The sequence below is a fragment of the Bradysia coprophila genome (assembly GCF_014529535.1).
Source record: "Bradysia coprophila strain Holo2 chromosome IV unlocalized genomic scaffold, BU_Bcop_v1 contig_5, whole genome shotgun sequence".
In the NCBI taxonomy this organism is placed as follows: Eukaryota; Metazoa; Arthropoda; class Insecta; order Diptera; family Sciaridae; genus Bradysia; species Bradysia coprophila.
In genome coordinates, this window is record NW_023503374.1 from 8,403,269 (window position 1) to 8,428,376 (window position 25,108).

The 25,108-nt window shown below is 36.1% G+C and overlaps 2 protein-coding genes and 1 long non-coding RNA gene across 4 annotated transcripts; all 3 read right to left on the minus strand.

Annotated features, from left to right (window-relative positions):
- Positions 1-349: 349 nt before the first annotated feature.
- On the minus strand, positions 350-7,357 carry LOC119072033 (nucleoplasmin-like protein ANO39). The gene is made up of 2 exons (XM_037177150.1): positions 7,157-7,357; positions 350-544 (listed from the first exon to the last, which is right to left on the minus strand). The coding sequence occupies exons 1-2, from the start codon at positions 7,355-7,357 to the stop codon at positions 350-352; spliced, it is 396 nt and encodes a 131-aa protein (XP_037033045.1).
- Positions 7,358-9,187: 1,830 nt separating this feature from the next.
- LOC119071668 lies at positions 9,188-11,843 on the minus strand. Of its 2 annotated transcripts, XR_005086708.1 has the most exons (5): positions 11,651-11,843; positions 11,267-11,576; positions 11,027-11,203; positions 10,653-10,969; positions 9,188-10,583 (listed from the first exon to the last, which is right to left on the minus strand). It is a non-coding gene; the product is annotated as an uncharacterized LOC119071668 (long non-coding RNA). The 2 variants fall into 2 exon arrangements; XR_005086707.1 differs by having other exon boundaries at positions 9,190-10,583; positions 11,027-11,576; positions 11,651-11,842.
- A 1,807-nt stretch (positions 11,844-13,650) lies between these two features.
- LOC119071667 (probable cytochrome P450 305a1) lies at positions 13,651-22,684 on the minus strand. The gene is made up of 4 exons (XM_037176646.1): positions 22,239-22,684; positions 15,286-15,535; positions 14,337-15,228; positions 13,651-14,144 (listed from the first exon to the last, which is right to left on the minus strand). The coding sequence occupies exons 1-4, from the start codon at positions 22,318-22,320 to the stop codon at positions 13,863-13,865; spliced, it is 1,506 nt and encodes a 501-aa protein (XP_037032541.1). The 5' UTR covers positions 22,321-22,684; the 3' UTR covers positions 13,651-13,862.
- Positions 22,685-25,108: the final 2,424 nt, after the last annotated feature.

A 25,108-nucleotide genomic window follows, 5' to 3' on the forward strand; every position in this document is an offset into this window, starting at 1 on the left:
AAGGTAAGAGAATGAATGTCCCAATTGCAATCGTTTGGTTTCATTTAGATTCAGATTTTTTCATTATTTCTCGTGGAGAGTTTTTTTTCGTCCATTTGGTTGACTTTATTTTAAATCGATTTAATTTCACAATCATAAATTGCATTTTGCCACACTTTATATTTGTTTGATCAAATGTGCACAAAAATGTCCGGCGAATCTAATTCGTCAAATTCGTGGTAACAAACAATTTTTTCTAATTTAGAGACTGAAATTCAAAGGTTTTAGCGAAAATTATTTTTTATTTTTTTCAGTTGAAAACATTTTTCACTCCAAATATGAGTTTACTTTCATCCGAATCTTCTGTTTGTCACCAAAATTTGCTCAAGTCCATTCTCCTCTGATCTTCATTCTCCTCTTCTTCGTTCTCATCTTCTTCATTTTCTTCCTCTTCAGTATCTTCTCCTTCATTATCTTCTCCTTCATCCTCTTCTTCATCCTCCACCTCTTGCTCCTGGTCATTTTGTGTTAAAAAGTCATCGAAATCGGAATCGTCGGAATCATTCTGAAATATGAACGTTCCAATGAAACGAAATGAAACGAAATTAAATGAAAATATCTATAACTTACTAGCATTCCCATGCACCATACAAAGGAGCCATCATTGTTCTATTGACAGTAAAAAATTATTCAATTAAAAGAAGATCCTGCTGGTTGAAAAAATTATCAAATATTGGGACTTCAGTTATCTTAATAACGTTAACCAGACCTCACACTCAAAAATAGCATGAAATAAAGAATTTAGCAAGAAATAAGAAGAAGGAGAAAATAAGGAATTTTTGGGGTCAGAAGTAGGATTTGTAAATTCAATGTAAATTGTAAATAAAGCAAATATTTGAAATCGACTCCAAACGAAAAACATTTTTTAGTTTGTTTTCACGTAAAGGATTTGTAAGCAATGTCTGACTGAATTAATTAATTCAAAAGTAGCTGGGTGTAGACCTTTTTCTGTGGTCTACCACCAATAAGCAGGAGACGTTCGTATTACACTCCCAAAATTTCAGCTGCTAAACATAATTTAGTTACTATATCGATCATAGTAAAATATATATTATATCTATACATCCCGAATGGGCAGATTATTGCATTCTATCCAGCCCATGGAAAAATTGCAATCGAGTTGCATTTAGTGCAACTAAAGCTCGGATCAGGAACCCGTACAAGCGAATATAAAAATATTCAATTTAGTGTCAACTTACAATGTCGAGCTACATCCATCGGAAGAATTGGCACATTTATTCCAACAAAACTTAAATTGAAACGTTTTAATTTGATATTCCATCGATAGAGGACCTCTATTAGAGGTCAGGCTTAGAGATCTGAATATTTTTGACCTGACTTGAATTAACACTGAACCTGAAGACAGCCATCAGGTACATCAGGTTCAACCAGTCAGGTCCATTTTAAGGTTTGTATGAAAAATTGTATATAACCCGTATTGGTTTTGATAGCTGTTAGATTTTCGTCTTTTCGAAACTTGTACCTTTTGCCATTTCATGTACACTTCATCCGAAACCGAAGTAAAAGAAGAAAATATTAAATAATCGGGTTATGCAATCTTCATCTCTTTTGTTTGATAGAGATCGGGTAAAAATAAGGACAAAAAGGAAAGTTAATAAAGGTAACGAGGACAAAAATAAGGAAATTAAGGAAAATAAGTAGTAGTGCGAGCCTGACGTTAACAAATTCAATTTTTATTATTCTAAATGCTAAGTTGTACTAAGTACTTACTACTTTTAAAATGAACGGTTTGTTTTCGTTATTTTTGTTATTTTGTTCCATTGCTGCAACGAATAATGTAGCGAATACAGGCGGATACGAAAAGTAAAAGGGCGATTTTTGGCAACATCAAAGAGATTGCTTTGGTTTTACATGATTTTAGAATGATTGAATTTGAGAACAATAGTACATTACCATACCAGTTAGGAATTTGATTATCTCGTATCCAGATGAGTAAAAGAATCCGAGGGCGTCAGCCCGAGGTACTTTTGCTCATCGTGATACGAGATAACAAATTCCTTCACGTGTATTGTATGACGTTTTACTTTACGAGCGAAGGAAAGGGTTTTCACTAGTGAGCGAAAGGCCGCATTCCTCACTAGTAAGTAAACGATTGTTACTAACTATAGGAAAGATAGACAGTGTCTACTTTACATTGATCAATTAGAAGGTAAAAGGCGAATCAACTATTTTATCCGTACGGGTATCTCCGAATCCTTATTATTAGATAAAATGTCGGTAAATTATTTCAAGTGAGATGGCAGTCTACTCGCCTTTGTAGATTTTTTTTAGTTCATCGAAGTCAGGAGCTGTTGAAGGCTTTAGTTACGTTGCAGTTAATTACAGGCACATTGAAACAACAAAGTTCTCCAAAATGTACAATATTTTATTCAAAGATTTTTTTTACAATTAAACAATTAACTATGGTGGATTGTGGATTTGGCCATATTTGCCAATACTTTTTTTTTTAGCTGCATCAAAAGCTTTATGATAAATTGCATGGCTATTCTCAGCACTTGTAAGAGTTTTTTGCGCAAATATCATTTACTTCTTTTCTGAACATATCCAGATTGAGTTTAACAGTAGTTTTTTTTATTTCTTCGGAAACATCTTCGGAATGTTCCGGACAGCCCAGTCCTACGGAGTTCATTACTTTTAAAGATGCACAGTTTTCGTGATAGAAATTTTCTTGGCAAATAAACGGCAATAGAGTTCGAATTTTTTTAAATAACAACTTAAAGCTAGACATGAATAGTAAGGTCGGATAAGTAAAAATCTGATTTTCCGTATCTGATGTTATTTCGCATTGCTTAAAAATGCCATGCTGAGCGAGCGGACAGTAAGCTTCCAAAGTATTTTTGCATGCCTCACATTTGGTTGAAAGCAAAACATTTTTAACACATTAGCAGACTCAAAAACGAAAGCATTTTCTTCAAGAACGTTCAAATCAGATTCTTCTTCATTGTCAACATCCAGCTCAATTGTGTTTTCATCGGGGTCGGCTTCATCCACATTTTCTTGGCAATCCATATCATACAAGTCATATAAGTCTTGTAAAAGAGCGAAACCTTTATCATCTTGACAATTTGATCGCATTGAATGTTTGGCTGTAAGATTGTTCACGATTAGACTGGTAAAAGCTGATCGGAATTGAAAGGCCATCGGCTGTTTTTTAGTGTGACAAGCTGACTTTATGTTACCGAAAAAATTTTCCAATCCATCTGGTTCATTCGTCTCAGTGAGACTGACTTTAATCCCTAATAAAATGAAAATGTTTATTAGGGGCTGTTCGTAAAATACGTTTCGTTAAATTGGTTATCTTTGAATCTCCTCTACTTGTCACACTAAAATTACACCACTCAACTCCTTTCCTCAGACTTGTGAAGTGACATAAATACAAATACAAATTACTAAAACGAAACTAATAAAACTAATATAAATTAAGATTGGAGCATGCTAGAAACGAGCCGTTCTTTCACCTAAACTAAGGAGCAAAACTGTATGTATTCATTCGATTGATAAAATATCGATTATTTCCTTAAAATCGATTATCGATATTTTCATAAAATCAATATCAATCGAATGTTTTATCGATCGTACTGATAATCGGTAAATATCGACCGATAATCGGTAAATATCGACTGATAAATCGATAAATAGTGACTGATAATTCGATTATCAATCGATATTTATCGATAAAACAGTCGATTAATACAGTATCGATTATTTGGAAATTTTATCATCGACTGATGTGTTAAGAGGCTCCGAGCGTACGCTGAAATTGTAGCCTACATGCACACATTTCGTAAAACCTACGTCCACGAAAGAATGGGGATGAGTATGCAAAAGCAGCTCAGAAACTACTTAGAAAAAACATTTTTGTGCCGGAACAAAACAATATACCTATTGCCAAGCATTTCTTGGTTAGTTCCATGTAACCTTTGACTGTTGAAATTGTTTCTTCAGCACAGAGCTATTGTTGTTGAATTTCAGCGTGCTTTTATCAACAAATTCATTTTTTCAAGAGTTGAAATGGCATATTCCAGAACCTGAATTGTTTTTCTTTGTTTTTATATTATCGCACTGCGCAGTGGATTAACACTTCGCTTTCCGGCGCCATTCAAACTGTCAATAGGTTGTTGAAAAATACTAGAATATGTCCAGTTCCACCAAAATCTCTAGGCAACTGTTTTTGTTTTGAGCAATACAACATAAGGTTACCGAAAGTATTGCTAAAAATTTGTGCTGCCACAGAAACCTTATTTTGAGGGCTTTGGGATCAATGTGTTCTGGTGTAATTTTACGAAGAAGACGAGTAGTGCTGCTGATGTTAATATTGTAAAAGTCTCTGATATCATCCAGCTTGCATAATTGGCATCACTTTCAACTTGAATTTCTTCCGTTTCGTTCAAGGAGTTATAGTCCCACACATCAGATACAAAGTGCTTTAAATTCTTTGAATAAAGGTTGTTGCGTAGAACTTTGAGAATGTGAGGCGGGTCGAAGCATGAATGATAATATTGCTTGCACAGTATACGATAACAGTTGACCATTTTGTTTAACATTACGTAAATTCGGATACGCAAGCAAATTCACTGCTGATGCATTTGTTCCCGTTTGATCACAGACAGATCCAATTATTTTCATTCCTGAAACAAAATGAATGCTGCATAAGCAAAGATATAAATACATTTTTTATAGTAAAGGGCCATTCATAAATTACGCACGCTCTTAATGGGGTTTGATAAAAGCGTACTCTTCATACATTGTTGAAATTTTCTCCAGACCTTTTGGCGAGCAAGGGGGAGAGGGGTCTGAAAATTCAAATTTAGCGCGTGCGCATTTGTGAATTCAAGTGACAAATAAAGTTCTAAATTGTACATTTAGAAATATATATTAGGTCAAGAATACGTAATGCCAACAGAGTGGCAGCCTCATTAAGTTACGTGCGACCGAAATATTAGATTGTAATCAATCGCGGGTAGATTATTAAGATCACCGGTAGGTTATTTTCGTTTGCCGGTAGATTATAATCAATTGCCGGTAGATTATAATCAATCGCCGGTAGATTATTAAGATCGCCGGTAGGTTATTTTCGTTCGCCGGTAGATTATAATCAATCGCCGGTAGATTATTAACATCGCGGTAGGCTATTTTCGTTCGCCGGTAGATTATAATCAATCGCCGGTAGATTATTAAGATCGCCGGTAGGCTATTTTTGTTCGCCTGTAGATTATTTAGATCGCCAGTAGGCGATTTTCGTTCGCGGTAGATTATAATCAATCGCCGGTATATTATTAAAATCGCCGGTAGGTTATTTTCGTTCGCCGGTAGATTATAATCAATCGCCGGTAGATTATTAAAATCGCCGGTAGGCTATTTTCGTTCGCCGGTAGATTATAATCAATCGCTGGTAGATTATTAAGTTCGCCGGTAGGCTATTTTCGTTCGCCTGTAGATTATAATCAATCGCCGATAGATTATTAAGTTCGCCGGTAGGCTATTTTCGTTCGCCGGTAGATTATAATCAATCGCCGATAGATTATTAAGATCGCCGGTAGGCTATTTTCGTTCGCCGGTAGATTATAATCAATCGCCGATAGATTATTAAGTCGCGGTAGGCTATTTTCGTTCGCGGTAGATTATAATCAATCGCCGATAGATTATTAAGATCGCCGGTAGGCTATTTTGTTCGCCGGTAGATTATAATCAATCGCCGGTAGATTATAATCAATCGCCGGTAGATTATAAGATCGCCGATAGGTTATTTTCGTTCGCCGGTAGATTATAATCAATCGCTGGTTGATTATTAAGTTCGCCGGTTAGGCTATTTTCGTTCGCCGGTAGATTATAATCAATCGCGGGTAGATTATTAAGTTCGCCGGTAGGCTATTTTCGTTCGCCGGTAGATTATAATCAATCGCCGGTAGATTATTAAGATCGCTGATAGGTTATTTTCGTTCGCCGGTAGATTATAATCAATCGCCGATAGATTATTAAGATCGCCGGTAGGTTATTTTCGTTCGCCGGTAGATTATAATCAATCGCGGGTAGATTATTAAGTTCGCCTGTAGGCTATTTTCGTTCGCCGGTAGATTATAATCAATCGCCGGTAGATTATTAACATCGCCGGTAGGTTATTTTCGTTCGCCGGTAGATTATAATCAATCGCCGGTAGATTATTAACATCGCCGGTAGGCTATTTTCGTTCGATTGTAGATTATAATATTATAATATTATGTACTGATGAGGCGTGATACGTTAGATTTTTAAAAAGATTTAATAATCATATTCAAACACAGCCTTATATTTTATGAGACAAAAGTCGTTTCGGAAGTAAATTGAATTCAATGATTCAAAAGAGTAAAAACGAAAGAAAAGAGTATATAAAAATCATGAATATCATACCTGCGTTGAGAACCTTGGAAGTAACCAGTTCAATCAATTCAGACAATTGTATAGCGCTCAGGTTAGCGGTGAAAAAATAAGCAACTGGTTGTTTGTACGCCAATGTCACTCCTCTTATCATGAATACGAGAGCGTGTGTTGCAAACTCTGGAATTGGAACATTCCCTAAATCCACAAAGCCATCCATGGCATCATTTGCATCGCAAAGATTTAAATGTGTTGTTACGGCCATTTCGTCCCACCCTATTGTACAATATTTGTCCAAATCGTCCATCTGCGTCGCCTTCAGTTTTAAAAATTCAAATAACTTCGGATTCAGGCCTGTTTTTAGCTGCAAAAGTGCCGAATGACGATTTAACGTTCTTTTGCTAGGCAGCGAGAACAATTGCGAGAGAAATCTGTAACACTTCGGACCGTGTTTATATGCGGCCAACAGCATACACTTCTCTTCTTTTGTATAGCTTTGGACCATGATTTTTACGGCCAGAATTCCTTAGTTGCATGGTGAAGAACGTCATTTGTTCCTTAGTGAATTTTGTCGAAAGGTACCTAATAACTTTGTCGTTTGTCAGGTTTTTCGTATCTTTCAATTTGTTTTGTAGAACTTGAATTCTGGCCTTGTTATACCGAAGCTGACGATGCACATTCACTTCCTATAACAAAGTAATGTATTTGATGATCTGATCATACAACAATAAAATTTTGTTACCTTCTTTCGCTTGATCTTCGGCGAAGATGGTTGATCATTTGCAGCGGGCAAAGACTGTTGATCTTTTGCAGCGGGCAAAGATTGGTGATCATTTGCAGCTGGCGAAGATTGCTGGTCATTTGTAGTTGACAAAGATTGATGGCCATTTGTAGATGACGAAGATTGTTGTGAATGCGAATTAGTCGATGGTTCAAATATCATTTCTTGATCTTCGTTTTCTAATTGTAGATTGATCTGTTCCTTGAAACGATAATTTTTTTTGTCATTTATCAAAATTTAAAGAAACAAGTGGAGACGTAGCACACGCTGCGACGTTAGTTCCGTGCGACCCGGAAACCTATTTAGTGCGTCTCTGATCATGATGCTTCCATAACCCTATTGCAGAGTTAACATTATTGCACACGTAGCCCAAGTGCGGCATGTGCAATTTTACTGAAAGTGTTCATCTTTAAAATTGCACATAGCGCAGTTACGAAAGCCCGTACGAAGTACCTCTCAAATAAAATAAAAATTTACGATTTCAAAAGTGAATTAGAAAACTTGAAGTTCTAGAACTGGGAATGTGGTGGACCAAGTCCACCACCTCAATTACCTTAAAAGTCCAGGAGGGGACTTAAAGTCAAAAGATAAATTTTAGAAAATAACGAAACGAATAAATAGGTAAGTCTAATGTTAAGATCGCACGGACGTATGGATAATTTATTACCTGTTGCTGAGCAATTGACAACTTAATGTAACTATGCTCTTCGTAGACAGAGCATTCTTCTGGTACAAGAAGAGTAGGAACTGCGCTTTTCTTCAGTCGTCTGTTAATGTTATAGCCTTTGAGGTAGTCCTCATTCTTGAAATGTTTTTCGCATAAGCGGTAATGAGAATTCGCCAATTTTTTTGAATCTAAATTGCGTCTCTTCGATACATTCTGCCATTTCATACACATTTCGTAGTTTTTGGGAAACTTGTGGAAACCGAATCTCCCCCTGTTCGTACACCCTGGCATGTAGCACCGCAAAACCATCTATATAATAACACATTTTTACAACCAGGTCAGAACATTGTAATTAGCTAGATGTATTCGTCTGCCAGCTAAAATTTGTTTCCTCCGCTCGTCCTCAGATTACACGGAATACACAAATTTTAACGGTCGTACCGCCAAATAGTTGCGAAGAAGTTAAGGATACTTACATTTTCTCGATTTAATTTCGGTGAGACCTTTCAGACGAATAATACAAGTAACTCAGAAGAAGCCTAGAGAGACAAAAACGCAGAGAACTTCGCAAAGTTGCAGAAAGTAAATTTTCTTCAAATGTAACAATTCCTCAAGAATTTAACGAACGCAGCGAACTAAGGCTACTTGTTTTTAGATTGTAATATCAGATTCTGTAATGCTTTTGCAATGCCAAATTGACCATTCTGGGTGATATTTTGGCACGTTCGGCACCTTAGGCACTCAGTTTAATGTAAATGAATGTAAGTGTGTGGTCCCCAGATTTAGAATCGATCGATACAGGTTATAAGAAAGTGATTTGAATTTACAGAGGCTTGTGTGCATTTGCGCCACAATCGTCATGAAAACTACGGCTACAACAGTCATGCAAACGCTGTTATATATGCTGCCTGTCTAGCACTTCTCCTTCTACTCTTTTCTTCTGCCAAAAAACGAACTGTGTGCATCAAATTTCAGAATCGGGCATAGCAGAATTGTTGGTTTCACTTCGAACAGCCAGTTTTTTTTTTTAAGTGAAAACATTTGCTGTGCTTCAAGTACCCAGTGAAGATTGCCGAGAGAGCCAAAGAAAAAGAAATTTACATCTACTCGGACAGCAAACATATTATTACAGCGTTAACATCACCTTTTACGGCCAAGTTCGAGAAAGAGTGCAGTGATTAACAAAATCAAGAAAGTTTGAAAAATTTTTAGCAAAAAGGATACCAAGTTTGTGTGTCAGCAGAAAATACTGATTATACCGTGGATTACACTAAGTCAAATATAATATTTACAAATACTGTTTCTATAAAAATCATATACGTATTGTTCCCCATTACAGACACTCCTGTACAAACGTTCCCTCTTACAAATTTTTATGTATAATTTTATTTATATTACACATAGTCTTACACACAGCGAATCTACAATCTATTGTTGTTAATAGAAAATGAATACGTTAATAGTAGATTATTGATTTTTATGCAGATATAGATTATTAATTAAAGAATTGACGATAGTTTCTAAGCTAAAATTTACTTCTGTACGAGTGGTGAATCACGTTCCACGGACTATTTGTTGCAGAAATTATCAACAATTGCAATTCAAAGACGCGATGCAGTATGCATTTTAGCAACGAAGAAACAGGGTGAATGAATTTCGTTATATGGAAAATGTTTTTGAAAAGATCGTTTTTACTGGCTTCGTCTTGTGAGCAGTATTTTTTCCCACTCCTTACAAATAAATTTTAAGAATCAAATGGTAATTTTATTTAGTTCCGGTTATTATTGGCATGTTTGAGGATATGAGATGTTGGTTACTTGAATTTAGAATTAAGTTTTCTAACTCTAATAAATAAATAAATAGATAAAAATAAAGATTTTGAATTTCATGCTTGGCGTTCACTACTAGTTTCATGTCTTTCTGGTGTATGATTTTTTCTATCTCAGGGTGCTTTGAAATTCAAATGTTCATAAATTCCATTGATCTTATTTCATTTTATTGTAATCTTAAAAATGAATTCATCAGAATCTGGAGTCAAAAAGTGCACAATATGTGGCCAAACGGCCTGCAGAATGGAGCTAACGGTTTGTGGACACGTTTTCTGTAAAAACTGCATATGGCCCCACATACTGAAGTGCAAAAAATGTCCTTGTGGACGGGCTCAATCGATAGCTGAGTTGCAGTACATATACATGGGGAATGGGTGTCCGATTTGTTTGGAAACGAAATTCTCAGATCCAGTGGCAACCGTTTGTGGGCATTTATTTTGCCGTCAGTGTCTATTGCGCACATTATCAATAAATAATAAGTGCCCTATCTGTCTTCAGGCAATGGATAATCGACATTTCAATACTGTGTATCAAATGAAATAAATGCTTAATTTTATCAGCAAAATGTATCATTGTAGATCTTGTAGAATTTTTAGTAGTAGTAATTCTTAATGAAAAAGACTGTACAAATATAGTTCTCTAATTATATTCACTTCAACTATCTAAACAAACTATCTAAAATTGGGCGATTGAATGTATACAATGTATTGATAAAATCAGAATCGAAGTTAGTTTTTACTTTTTGCAATGTCCAGGCTTTGCGAAAATGTAATTAACACTGCTCGATCCAAATGTCGTTCAGTCCGTGATAAATTCAATACGTTTACAGACCAGTGTGCAACATTCGTATCCAATTTAATTTCCTCCATTTCCTCGCAAGTAAAATGCACAACTTGAAAAGTAAAGAGGAAAATTATAAATCACGAAGCCTTCGAAACTTGTTCCATCGTTATGGACTTACTTTTCGAAAATATTTTAACCCGACTACCATTCCGTGGCCATCCTTTAAATTGCCTAGCTGGTCCCCAGACGAAAACTCTCACAACACGTGTGGCAGGCAATTTGGCAGGATTGTCGATTACTCTGTATGGGACAGTGCAGTTTGCTTCCTTACCACTCTGGGTCTTGCAGAAAGCAGAATATCCTTTGCATGGAACATTGTGAAGAGGCTAGAATCTGTTCCCGAAATGATGATGATTGCCTGAAGCTGGAGCTGTAGGCCACATTTCTTTCGGCGGACGTGGTGGCGGTCCAGATGCAGCAATTTGCTGTTTTTCTCTGTTGTTGAGAATTTTCAGTTTCCGATTTTAATGACATTCCATGGTAAGTTCTCACCGTATCGATTTTGAAACCTTCGGTTGAATCGTTCTTGATCGTAACTATTGTAACCTAGCTAATCCAAAATGTTTTCCTGATTCGCAATTATCAAGTCTTCTTTTTGTGACATTTGACCCAGCAAGATCAAAACGTTTCGACGTAAATTATCACTTTCTTCAGATGCCTGAGTTGTATCTAACGAATTCGTCCAGCCAGAAAAAAGCTAGTGCAACTGATAGAAGCAAAATGTAATTATACCTGAAACACTGACTTGTCCTCCATTGGAGGACTCCTCCATGAATATCTTTGGATTGTGCAGCTGCACCTAACAATTTGTTGTGATTAATCCAAAACTATTGAAACGAACAAAATTGATAGAAAAAAACTTGCGCGCTTTTCTGGATCGGACGTTTTCTTCTTCTTTCTGTACTTATGGATCGAACACTTTTGTCACCGTTCTGAGAATGTTCTGGAAGCCCTATGTCGTTAAGTCTAGCCGCCAAGTGTGTCCATGCTTGGTCAAGACCGTCAAAACTCTCTTTACCAACACCTTCGTAATTGCCATGGCCTGAATGATAAAAACGAAAGGTATTTTTTGAAGATTCTGGGAAATAAAAGTGCAGTGATTCCTCCCATCCTTACAAATTTGTTTTGTTCTTGGTTTTGGTAGCCAAAACAATTGTATAATTGTAACATTTTATGTAAATAAGGTCATTATAAGAATTTTGAACACTTAAAAGTAGTAAACAAAAACAAATATAAAAAATGACAGTAAGTGACCGGAGTTGTCAAAACCAAAATAATACAGACATTCACTACGAGAAACCCATGGCGCTGATTCACAACCATTTCCACCATTTCTTTTGTTAGGCAGTGTCACTACCGTGGAGAGATTTTAAAATTTGTCCAATTTGTCGAAAAACGTTTTGAAGTAGTCTGTTCAATTGGATACTTTTTGCGCGGTGGTTTTGAATGAGACTTCGTATGTATCAAGACTTTAAGAGTGATATCGCCAAAACTTGAACCAATTATGGGGAAAATAAATACAATGGTATGGCCATCCGGGCGATCTATAGCGCGTTGGATTCGACTTTCAATTCTAAGAAATAGGTATCTTTTGATTTTTCTATTAGTTTCCCATTTTTGGAGTGAGCACGTGAAAATTGATAGCATGTCAAAGGGTAGGCAAAACACTTTAATAGGATTAACTCGAGATAGACGAATTCTTAAAAGTTGAAATGTTGTGCGAGTGTGCGCCTCTAAAAGACCTATCATTAGAGTAGAGGCACGGGTCGGTACCACTGCACCTTCGGCAGTAAACAATGAAAGTATGGGCAGTTTTCGTACAGGACTGCTGGCCGCAACAGAATCGACTATGGGGTGTTGTAGCTGGACACACTCACCATCATCCCATATTCACCAAATTCTTTTCAGAACTTCGAGCTCATCGTACGACGTAAACATCTGATTGTGATAAAAAATTACCCTAAAGTTATGCTAATCGCCTTTAGTGATCATATATTGAGTCCAGGAACGAACAATGCTATTATTCTTTGTGTATACTCACACACACACATTACAAATGATGGACGGAACAGGTCAGGTCAGGGCAGTAGAAAAAATACCTGACTTGAACCTGAAATAATATGAAAAATACCTGATCTGACCTGAATTTGATAAAAGAATAATTTGAATATTATGGGCACGATTTACCGCACATAGCTGCGTGGATAGTTTTGTGTGTGAGAGAGAATCTGGTGGGAGTAATAACGTCAACAGCTCCAGAGAAGTCTAGGGAGGGAAAGAGGGAAATGTTCCAGAATGAGCTTTCCAGTAGTCCAAAATATTAATGTCCTTGCTCTCCAAGGCATGACGCTTGTCAGAACAAAACAATGAAATATTGAGGCATATCCTTTGACTGTAAAAATAAATAAATCATTTAGGTGGGATGTATTGTAGTAATGGTGTAATGCCTCTTAAAAGTAACCTCAACATCAGGCTTGTTTTTAAAATTGCTTGACTGTTTTTCAAAATATTTTTTTTTCGTTTTTAATTTATAAATACTTAGCAGAATAGAACTTTCAAATAATTTCGAAATAATTTATAAAATTATCAGAAATGTAAAAAAATAAAAAAAGACTCAGGTCAGGTCAGGTTTTTTCAGGTCAGGTCGAAACAGGTTGAAGATCACTTCAGGTCAGGTCAGGTAAAAAATAAAAAAAGAGTCAGGTCAGGTCAGGTAATTAAATTTCAGGTCAGCTCAGGTTAACATATATTATTTCAGGTCAGGTTTCACGTTGACCTGACCTGTTCGAGCCTTAGTTTTGCTATGGTAGGGATGAGGTTTAAAAAAATCTGATAGATTAAATTTGAGCTTTCAAATAGCACAGAAACAAGGTCAAACACAGTGAAGCTACCCTTATGATGTTTTCCAGACAATGTAAGATTGAATTCTTACGCCTGACTCACATGTCCAATTAATTTTTTCTTCCCACCTTTATTTGTGTTCTGTCAATATTTCAAACATATAGATCGAACGATTGCATGGGGGATATGGTTGCTGTTTCCAGATGATTTGGTTGAACGTCGAGCACATCAATAAACGTTTATCCAATCAATTCTCAAAAAACTCCGAATTCTTTTAAGGATTAAATTTTATCAGTTTATTAAATGCAAACAAGGAGCTGCATAGGCAGCAGATAGGATTCATAGCGAACCATTCACAATAAATTGGGGTATATAAAAATGTCGTTGTAACTATAAGATTATGCTCCTTTTTCACCTGTAGTTTCTTATCAAAAATGCTAAACTTATTACTGCATCCATGGATGTCACATATTATGAGTATAGTTGTTTAAGTAGAATTAATTTGTTCGCCAGCCCTCAAACGTTTTCTGAATATGACCTGATACGGCTTCGGTGACAAAGTGATGCCTGGCAACAAGCTCTCGTCAATTCTTTCATCTCCACCCACTCGAACTTCAAATCTTTGCAATACTCCAGCGAAAAATGTGAACAGGCATCCTCTAGCCAATTGTTCGCCCAGACAACGACGCCGTCCTTGACCGAATGGCATCAACCATTCCGTATTGACAATTTCCATTTTTTCGTTTAAAAATCGCTCGGGACGGAAAATCTGGGGATGAGCGGGAAATCAGAAAGCTTTAGATAACGTTCGAATTGCTCAAACTGTTATTCGCAGGCGCTATAACTACTCGTTTGGACATGCAACAAATGGTCAAAAAAAGGGTGACGCAATTCGCAACATGCTCCCAATATACAAAGAGTTCAAATAAGTGCAACTACTAAAAAAAACAGACAAAATTACCTCCGGATCACCCCAATGATCTTTGTCCATATGTACTGAACGTAGATGAATCAAAACGGTCGTATTTTTCGGAATCTTGTATCCACCCAACGTAGTTTCCCTCAAAACTCGCCGCGGACCCGTTATGGGCGTAATGTGAAAGAATCGTTGGACTTCCATTATAGTTGCTTCGATGTAACTAAATTTACTTTTTTCCAAAACTGACGGCGATTGACCCTCTTCATACACCGCATCTAATTCAGCCTGAATGCGGCTCTGGATTTTCGGATACAATGCCATCGTTCTCAACGCTAAATCAAGCGTTATGGCTGTGGTCTGAGAACCAGCAATGAAAATATCCAAAATTATCATTGTCAACTGTACGTCGGTGAAGTATAGGCTAGTCGCCTTGTCATCTTGCATGGCCTTTATGTAAGCGTAAATTAGATCATCAGTCGCTTTCGATTCATCGTAATCATCTTTATGACTGTTTATGCTTGCCATGAAGAATTCGTGTAGCTCGTGATTGAAACGTTTGATCAAATTGTAGCCAGTCTTTTCAGGTGCGATATGCCTTAACCACGCCATTTGATTTAAGATTCCGCCAGACATATCAAATGCCTTGGATCTGAGATTTAACAGATTCAACAGTCGATTCAGTCTCTCGTCGTACCTTGGAATTCTTTCACCTGCCGTAAACGTCCATAATACATTAATAACACTCGGAGCAAGGAAGGTGCCCGGCCATATTGGCTGCTCTTTTGTCATATCAATTACATCCAACAATTCGTTGAGTTCATTTTGAATTTGAATTTCCATTGGTCTTCGACCGTATCCAGCTTCCCGAAGATGTTTAGTAACGAAACTTCTTTGCTCGGTCCATAATGGACCATCGGTGCATGTTATTCCTAATCTAAATGAAAATGCGTCAAAAATGTAAAAGAATCGACAAAAGCAAAATTTCGTGTACCTTGTTCCCATTGTGCGGAGACGCAAAAAGAAATTGTCCGGGCGGCCATCATACTCATCTCCAGTGTGAATAGCACGAACCATTGGATATGTCAGGGCAACGACACAATATTCCCCGCCCAATTTTAGGCCAATCACAGGACTTTTGTAATCCTTCATCCACTTCTCGAACACAAGATGTTGTCCACCAAGCATCCGGGCAGTTTTTCGTAAAAATGGTGTGTTTCCCACAATGGGTAACCATTTTGGTCCTTAAAAAGATAAATCAAAATTAATTGTAAATTATTCCGAAAGACTACTCAACGGGTCCCATTATCTATGGAGGCAATTGAACAGGATAAATAGGAAACAAGCAAACGCTCTCTTCTCAATTGAACTAGCAGGAAGAACCGCGCCAGCGAGCTGTAGTCAACAGTCATCTGTGATCGACAACAACTACAGAAATGAGAGCGATGTGCTTGGATTACTTTTCTGTTATAGGACAGGATGTACTTATGTTCAAACAGAATGAAGTAGAAGATCTTATGTCAACATGAGCTATACGTTGAAAAAGAGAACTAGCAGAAGTAATGACAAAATGACATTTGGTGAAATTTTTTTTGAATCGGACACACCATTTTTGTTACCGGACGTTTATTCAATTAGTAGAGGTCCTTAGCATAAAAATAGTTCACTTTATAGTACAATCGCTAAACCGAACTGGTGTGCATACGCTATTTTGCACCAGCTGGTCACATACAATCCCAAATGGGACCAGCTGGTGCAAAATAACGTATGCACATCAGTTCGGTTTAGCGATTGTAGAATGGTGCGCTTTGGACCAGTAATTAATATTGGTAGCCTGAGTCCAAAAAGATTAACACCCCTCAAAAAACCCCACCCCACCACTCACAACCCCTCACCAAAGATTTTAGTGTAAGGGTCACTTCAATGAATTATTGTGAAGCGTCTGTCAATGCTAGACTGTCGATATGGGGCTTAAACGAAAGGTAAGGGTTCATACTTTTTTATATGGCCAAGCGCTTTTCAATTTCTTCATTTTCCTCATCAATTTTCCGAGTTTTCCATGAAAATCTATGAAATCTCAAATATGAAGGGTAGTGAATACGTTAAAAAAAAATTTGTGTCTATATCTTTCTGCAATTTGGTTATCCAATGACTTCTTCGCTAATTTGACGAAAAAAATTTAAATAATGTGCCATAGACTAGGAGATACGCTCAGTTTTCCACCAATGTCATTGAATTTGCGAGATTATCATAGGAGACTTTACTGACGCATTTATTGAACTCTAGGAGAAACCCATACACCATTAACATCAGATCACCCACCACCCACTCCTCCACTATTGAACAAATTGTAGAAAAATTTTAAAACAGAAAGCAGACTATTTATGAACTTACGAATTTACGCTGTAAATGTTTGGAATATTGCCTGCAATACCTTTTTCAAGGTGACAGTGGAAATAATTAAGAGTAAGTACGTAGAATACTACATTTTCAAATGAATATCGTTGTACAGTTACGCTGCAAAAATGGTGCAGAGGCAGTTTCTGTCTACGTAATAAAAATGATTCAAATGTCCCACATTCAGCAATTCTTCACTCACATTCCACATTATGTGGTTCAATTATTTGGATATCTTTTATGAATCAATTATATTACGATGATTTTTGATCGATGCACACAGATCTTGTGATCCATTGTACTTCCCTGTCATCATAAAAATTTTGTATCCGTTGGACATTGGATAGTGAGATTATCGAGTTTTTTATCAAAAGCAGTTAAGTCCATCATTCTCTTAACTCTTCTAACGTTGGAAGAGGAAATATAGTTGTCTCTTTCTGTCTCACGTTCTATATGGGCAGCGGACTTAACTGCTTTTGAAAATGGTAGATGCTTGAAGATGATTATCGCGAAATAGACCGCCATAGCCGCATCAGACCAATAAACAAAACCAGCCGTGGAGATGATTCCATCAAACTTTCTAGGAACGAAATAATCTCCTAACATCTCCAAACATCTGGTGTACCACTAGTAACCACACTCTTCATTTCATCTCCAACTAACACCATTACCTTACTCCAGGAGAGCAAATAGGTGCGTATGACTAGCTAATTTCTAGGACCTACAGACGCACCTCGCAGTCCTATGGAGATGGCTGACGTCTTAGGTCTTCGCTAATGATAGCTGATAAGACAACATTATTGCTCTGATCACTGTCCCTATCATATGATTGAAACATTTAGTCCAGGCTTATATTTCACAAAACTAGCCTGTTCGAACGTCACGTTTCTTTGCATTGAATCAACATAACAGCCGAGGCCGGGCACAAAAGCCACTGGCGAACTAGCCACCTTCGAGACCATGATCTTCGGTGCCAAAAATAAGTGACAGCGAGTCCAGATATTGTTTTTTCTGACGTATTTGTTATCGTAATATCATAATGTAGATACATTTATTACGGTATCAGACGAGTATTTTTGATGGTAGAGCAAATCAGATAGTTTCGAGCTTCTCAATGGTAATGTTCCAATAAATCAGTTGTAAATAAAATAAAGAGAATGTAGTGCTACCAGAAGCTTCATTCATAAAAGATATCCAAATAATTGAACCACATAATATGGAATGTGAGTGAAGAATTGCTGAATGTGGGACATTTGAATCATTTTTATTACGTAGACAGAAACTGCCTCTGCACCATTTTTGCAGCGTAACTGTACAACGATATTTATTTGAAAATGTAGTATTTTACGTACTTACTCTTAATTATTTCCACTGTCACCTTGAAAAAGGTATTGCAGGCAATATTCCAAACATTTACAGCGTAAATTCGTAAGTTCAAAAATAGTCTGCTTTCTATTTTAAAATTTTTCTACAATTTGTTCAATAGTGGAGGAGTGGGTGGTGGGTGATCTGATGTTAATGGTGTATGGGTTTCTCCTAGAGTTCAATAAATGCGTCAGTAAAGTCTCCTATGATAATCTAGCAAATTCAATGACATTGCTCGTATATTTAATCAGTTCTATGTAAAAAAGTATTTCAATGAAATTTTCTGGTGGTGGAAAACTGAGCGTATCTCCTAGTCAAATTAGCGAAGAAGTCATTGGATAACCAAATTGCATAAGGATATAGACACAAATTTTTTTTTAACGTATTCACTACCCTTCATATTTGAGATTTCATAGATTTTCATGGAAAACTCGGAAAATTGATGAGTAAAATGGAGAAATTGAAAAGGGTTTGGTCATATAAAAAAAGTATAAACCCTTACCTTTCGTTTAAGCCCCATATCGACAGTCTAGCATTGACAGACGCTTCACAATAATTCATTGAAGTGACCCTTACACTAAAATCTTTGGTGAGGGGTTGTGAGTGGTGGGGTGGGGTTTTTTGAGGGGTGTTAATCTTTTTGGACTCAGGCTACCAATATTAATCACTGGTCCAAAGCGCACCATTCTACTATAAAGTGAACTATTTTTATGACTTTTGTTGTACAAGGACCTCTACTACAATGTCATTATTTCGTAGAAGAAGTTTTTTTTTAAACGACCTCGGCTCGGGGCGACTTTAAGAAAATTTGAAAATTTCAAAATCATGACTTTTCCAGAAAATTTTATCCCGAAATGAAACGACATGGCCGGTTTTGATCTAATGGTAGCTTATTTGACATAATTTGATTTATTTACCGAACTTTATTTCGGTTAAAATTAAAAATAAAAAACTGCCTCAAAAATCTTTCGAGTAGGTCGACTTACCCACATATTTGACATCGTAAAGAATATAAGCCAGATAGCGAATAGGGTAAGTATTTTTGGAAAGGTGCGGTCTCAGGCTATGAGATATAGTAGCAACTGAAGCTATACCCAGCAGTGGATGAGCTGGACATGACCAGAAAGCTTCCCGATGGTGAAAAAATCAGTGAAATTTGTCCACATTCACAAAGTAAAAATGTTAAATTTCTTCTTAGTGCATATAATTGTTCGGTAGACCTGAGACAACCAGTATATGGTTAATAATTTCATTTTTAGTCGAACTTTCCATTAAAAAATCTCAGAAATGTAGGCCACATAAGAAAGTTTTTAAAGATTTTTTGAAAAAATTGACAAAACCCCCTCCCAATTTTTTGATATGTTAAATGAGATGTGCTAGCTTTTATTTTAAGCCAATAAAATGAAAAATCAGTTGGGGTGCTCATTGACAAAACCATAAAATTGGACTTTGATGCCTCACCCTCACTCACAACTGCAACCTTCTAAAAACTTCTTCTACGAAATAATCATCTTGAAATTCCCTATCGGTAGCACCATAAACGTCCGGAAACAAAAATGGTGTTAGTGAAGTGCGAGTTGTCCAAAAAAGCCGTTTCGCTCATATTGAATGTTAAAAGCGATTTTATGGCTGTTTATCGGCCTGGTTTGGTCTAGGGGGCCGACGTTGCCTAACACTTCCTTTCGCTCTATGAAATTTTGATTTTAGAAAATTTATTTAAAAACATAAAATGAAATATTTTTGACATGGTTCCATGGGCGAAATTATTCCGAATGGTGTTTATTTTATGTTAAAAATAAACATTAATTACTTTAAAAAAAAGCATTTACCGGATTTTCCAGATTTGCACATTTTTTTGTATTGATGGGCGCCATCTTGAATAACAGCGCCACCTGCATACTTTTTCAAGCACTTATTTTTCTCGTATGCAGAAAGGTTCAAGGAACACAAGATTTTTTTCCCACTCAATTCGGATCTAAATTCAATTTTATAGAGCCGAAAGAAGTTTTAGCTGACGGCGGCTCCCTGGCCGATCCCAGCTTGGCAACATTGCGATTCGAGTTCGTGGTCGACCCACCTACGATAATCAACCATAAAATCGCTTTTTACATTCAATATGAGCAAAAGGACAACTATGTGTCCGATTCAAAAAAAAATTCACCATTTCGAAGCATCTGAACTGAGAAAAGCTTTGAATTTCAAATAGTCTGATTCCACAAAAAATACAAATTCATTTCAGTAAACATCGCTTTCAGGTTCATTTAGGGATAGGTCAGACCTGATTTATTCTGAGCTATAATAAAGTAGATTTCATATGAACAATAAGGGAGGGACTTATCGATTTTATTCGCGATTTCTCGTCAAATATCAATAGAAATACGAAAAATAAGAAACTCGTACATCGGGCATCCTCAAAATATTGTCTCATTTAAAAGATTTTACAAAAAGAAAATCTATGAAAATAGCACTTCCCACTCAATTTCACACCCAAATCACATCCACCTTGAACTTAGTCAAATATGGTTTAACGAAGAAAATCATCGTAAAAGTCGTTCATCGGAACATGATTATAGTTTTTCAAACGTCAAATCGCCAACACAAAAATGTAGTGTTTGTTGTGAAAATGTCATAATTTCGGTGATTTCGGTGTGATTTAATTCAGATTTTGTGAGGAAATGTGCTTCTTGTGTTGTTTTTAACAGTTCACTTATCGGTTGACTTAAAATATTCGTCGAAGCAACCAAAATTATGAAAAAAAAATTATGACCAATCATGTAAACAAACAACAATATTGTCGTTTGGTGGGTGAGTTGCAGAAGAGATGACCCAGTAGAAATAAAATGACGGCGGTAATCTTAAAAATTACGTTTTAGCGGAAACGTTTTGCTTTAAATGTGTATCCGTTTCCGGTAAAATAAATTAGTGCGAAAGCAACTACTTTTCATGAGCTTTATAATAACACCTTTAGTTAGGGGTGGGTCACATCCCTTATTACATCGTGTGAACATCTTCTTACTTCTTCAACTTATATTATGTATCACAACTCGGCACCTGAACTATTGGGAAGAAAATAAAAATTATGACAAGTGAATTTGATGACAATTTATTACGTCTGTAAAGAATGGTAAGCAACATAGAGCTTATAATAATAATATTTTTGAGATGCGCTTAATGTCACGTATACGTTTGGTCGTCGGAGAAGGTTGTGTGCTTATTGGCATGTGTTATATGCTTGGTAGATATTTAGCATATTTAAACCCCCTTTCGACCTATCAATTTTTATCACCCAAATAAACGTTTTTACTGATTTGAATTTGATAAATCTGAAAGTTTTACACAATCCCGTAAAAATTTGCTATTTTATTAGACAGATTCAGCTACGCTGATTTGGTTGACACTTGGACTAACCGTAAATGATTTGCTTTCATAATATTCCATACCATGCAAGCCTATTGAACTTGAACCTTGAACCAGTATACAGTCATAGCACTATTTCGTCACTTTCGATTTAATCACATAATCTTCAACATAACAAAATGATTTGATTAAAATTTGTGTAGGAACGAACAAGACTTTTTCGTAGATATAGAGAAGAAGAAGACAATCACGATTGATATAATCCACTCAACATTTTCAATTGTTTGGTACTTTAATGTTGTATCAAATTCACTTGACGATAACAAAATTTTTATGCGAAGTAATTATAGCTTCTCTACACATGCTTCGAACGCTGTTCTAATAATAGAAACGAGTGAATGTAAAGGTCACATAAAAATGCATTTAACGTTACATTATTCATCACTAGTTATTCAATCAGTCAACGAACTGATGCCAAATTTCTATTAATTGACATACATTCCGTTCACCAACCCATGAACGAAAGAATATTTCACCACCATTAGATACGAATTTTAATATCCCACATAATGCTGCCAAAACTTTTCTTATCGGTCATTTACCTCAACACGTGTAGGGCGGTTAATAATATCGGTATGAAACAATTGATTGATTATCAAGAACAGACATCCATATTTTAATGACCATCTTCTCTTCATTTTGTATTGAGTTACACTTTTATTACAACTTTCTATTCTATCACAACTCGAATGCACAAGGTAAAACAAGTCTTTTGTCGGAATATGAGGAGAGGTTCCGAAAAAAAAAATGAAAATTAGAGAAAATTACCTGGTGGATAATTGGATGGTCTACGAGTGAAAAAGTACCAATATCCATATATGATCAACAAAAGTACCAAAAACATTTCCATTTTTCACAGATCACGATCACTAGACAGTAATCACTCACAACACAATTTTTTTTTCCTTTTTCGAAAATAAAAACATTTAATTTCTCAGCTTTTTACCAAGCGAACTAGCTCAGTCAACCACAAAAGTACAACTGAGTCAGACAACTCGAAAAACGTTACTATTGCCCGTTCCACACCAAATTGATAAGGAAACTGAACTATTGTCAAGAGCAACTAAACAAAAGTTATCTCTCGCGAATGTTTTCAAAACCTATTGCACACATACACCGGACTTCTATTTAAATATACAGAATGGAATGCAAGTGGCCTTTCTCAAAGAAAGTAACAACATCATCTCAGAAACCAGTAATTTGTGTTAAGTGATATTAATCGCGATGCACAATGAGCAGAACAGTTGTTTAGAATGTTGAGAGAAAGACGTTACTCAGCGGAATATTCTTAATTTAATAAAATAACAAACTGATTTGAGCTGCATTAACTGCATAAATGTTACTACGCGAACATATAAAATGTGAATGGAACAATGGTATATAGGGAATATAGGGTATATAGTGTAATAGTGTTAAATCATTTTTAGAAGAGATAGTCGCTATTAATTAAAGAATAAACGAGTTCGATTAAGTACTTTTTCTTTAAAGTAATTACGTTGATTTAATGATTGGGTCAGATGACGCGGAGAAAATGCTGTTTTATATCATAATTTTTGTCGTTAGATAGACGAATACCAAATTGATTATGCATTTCATTAAATCAGTTTTGTTAGACATTATTGGCTCGGATTACCATGACACAACAAATTTTAAATGTTCTTTTTGCATTTATGGTATATGGTATTGATCGAGGTTTTGATGTACTTTACATTGACGATCTGTAGGTATAGTAAATCCGAGGGGTAACCGACTCGGGTAATTGACTACACACCCTTAAAGGAATTGCCGAGTATTCGGTAAACTAGGTCCCACGGTCCCACCTTTTGGGCGGGTCAGGTCACTTGACTGACAATTTTTTCAATATATTTTTGACGATTTTCATTGTTGAACTTCCGAAGCATCACTGATACAAATGCCTACATTTAATATATTGATTACTCTAAACATGACAACGAAATTTGACAGAAAAAGTTCTTCAAATAAACCTTCGAAGACCGAATGATCTTTGAGTTCTCATTTTTCTTATAAATTTGCAGCAAGATTTTCAATCAACCACAAATCGTAAATAAAATGCGACTCGTGTGAATTACGGCCCTCGCTTCGCTCTGGCCGCAAACTTCACACTCGTATGGGAGTTGTAACATATTTTGTTTGATTGTTGGAATAATGAATTTAAAAAAAATATTCAGAAATTTGTTGAGACTGACTTATATCTTATATTGCCTACAAAGAATGATGGTTATTACATTTAACGTTTTTCATAAAATTTCCTACACTTCTTAGAGGCTGGGAAATTTTTCTTTCTACTTGTTTCATGCACATTATCGAAAACATACTTATACGATTTACACACACTACGCAACAAAATCAAATTTCATCAAAGTAATCTTTTTCGATTGAGGCTATAATCAACAGTGTAAAATCCTGTTTTTCTGGGATAGCTTCCAGATCCTTCGTCCCACATAGCCCATCTTCGAACTTAGCCTCGGTATTTTACTTCCACAAATTTAAAAAAAAGATTCATCCAAATTGATTAAAAATTACTCAAGTTATCGTGCCTTCAACGATTTTTTGTTACCCACATTTAACGTTTTTCATACATTTCAATCACAGTGAACTTTTTTGTTACCCACATATTCCGGTATTTTCTGGTGTAAGACCCTGACTTTCAGTCAAGGGAATAATTGTAATTGATGGAGTTACGAGAAATTGATGGAATTACACCATAGTGTTAAAGTATATCCTAGAGCACAGTATACCCAATAAAATGAAAATTGTGATATGGCTGCAAATAACAGAGCATTTGGCTGCACATATCATAAGTTACCACGTACGAGCATATTTTACCATTATGGCTGCATGAATATTTTACTACGAGCCCAAATGTCATTTTGTCAATTATTGTGAATGACGAGGCGCGAAATTCCCCAACACCATGGATTGAATGGAAGTGCGTCGAACCTCGATTTCAAATCATATTTATTTATTTATTTATTTATTCATTTCATCAACGGCCACATGCCCCCTGACTACTTACATTTTCAATTGTTTACATTACAAGATGAAAAGGTCAAGATTTATATAACCACAGCACTGCTACTAGCATGAACACTGAATTGACAAGTATCAAATTTGGAGGCTTTAGTGATACGAGCTACCGCTTAAAATTTTTTGTATTGTATGTTTTAACTCATACAACGAAAGCAAGTCATCTATCTGTACAACAGAAACGCAGTGCCTACTGTGATTTCATCAGCCTCCAAATATTTTCTACGTTCATGCTGGAAGCAGGGCTGTGAAAAAAAGAGCATGACGTTTAAAAGCAGCAGGTAGGTCTGATCGTGTGACGAAGGAATAAGGACCAAGAATATGCGTTTATCGTCAACGAGCCACCTAGAAAAGAACGGATTAGCGAGAGCCAATCGACTAGAAAGGCTCGGTTTTGCACAAGTCGATGAGACTTGAAATTTAACATTTCGAAGTCGTGAGACCAGATTAGAATAATCGATACGGATTATAGAGCGAACCATTGGTTCAAATTGCATAATTGCAAGGTTAAATCAGTGTAAATCATGATATCTTGGTCTTACCGTTCAATTTGATTGGAATCTTTAACATCTTTACAGTCGCTTTGAATG

Bases quoted from the DNA above. Each gene is read 5' to 3' on its own strand.
- LOC119071667 (XM_037176646.1), bottom strand. From the start codon at position 22,320: ATGGAAATGTTTTTGGTACTTTTGTTGATCATATATGGATATTGGTAC. The intron at 15,536-22,238 runs GTAATTTTCTCT...TATCTTTTTAAG, and splicing joins ACCATCCAATTATCCACCAG to GACCAAAATGGTTACCCATT. The intron at 15,229-15,285 runs GTACACGAAATT...ATTTTCATTTAG, and splicing joins CTCCGCACAATGGGAACAAG to ATTAGGAATAACATGCACCG.
- LOC119072033 (XM_037177150.1), bottom strand. From the start codon at position 7,357: ATGATATTTGAACCATCGACTAATTCGCATTCACAACAATCTTCGTCA. The intron at 545-7,156 runs GTAACAAAATTT...TTCATATTTCAG, and splicing joins CGAAGATCAAGCGAAAGAAG to AATGATTCCGACGATTCCGA.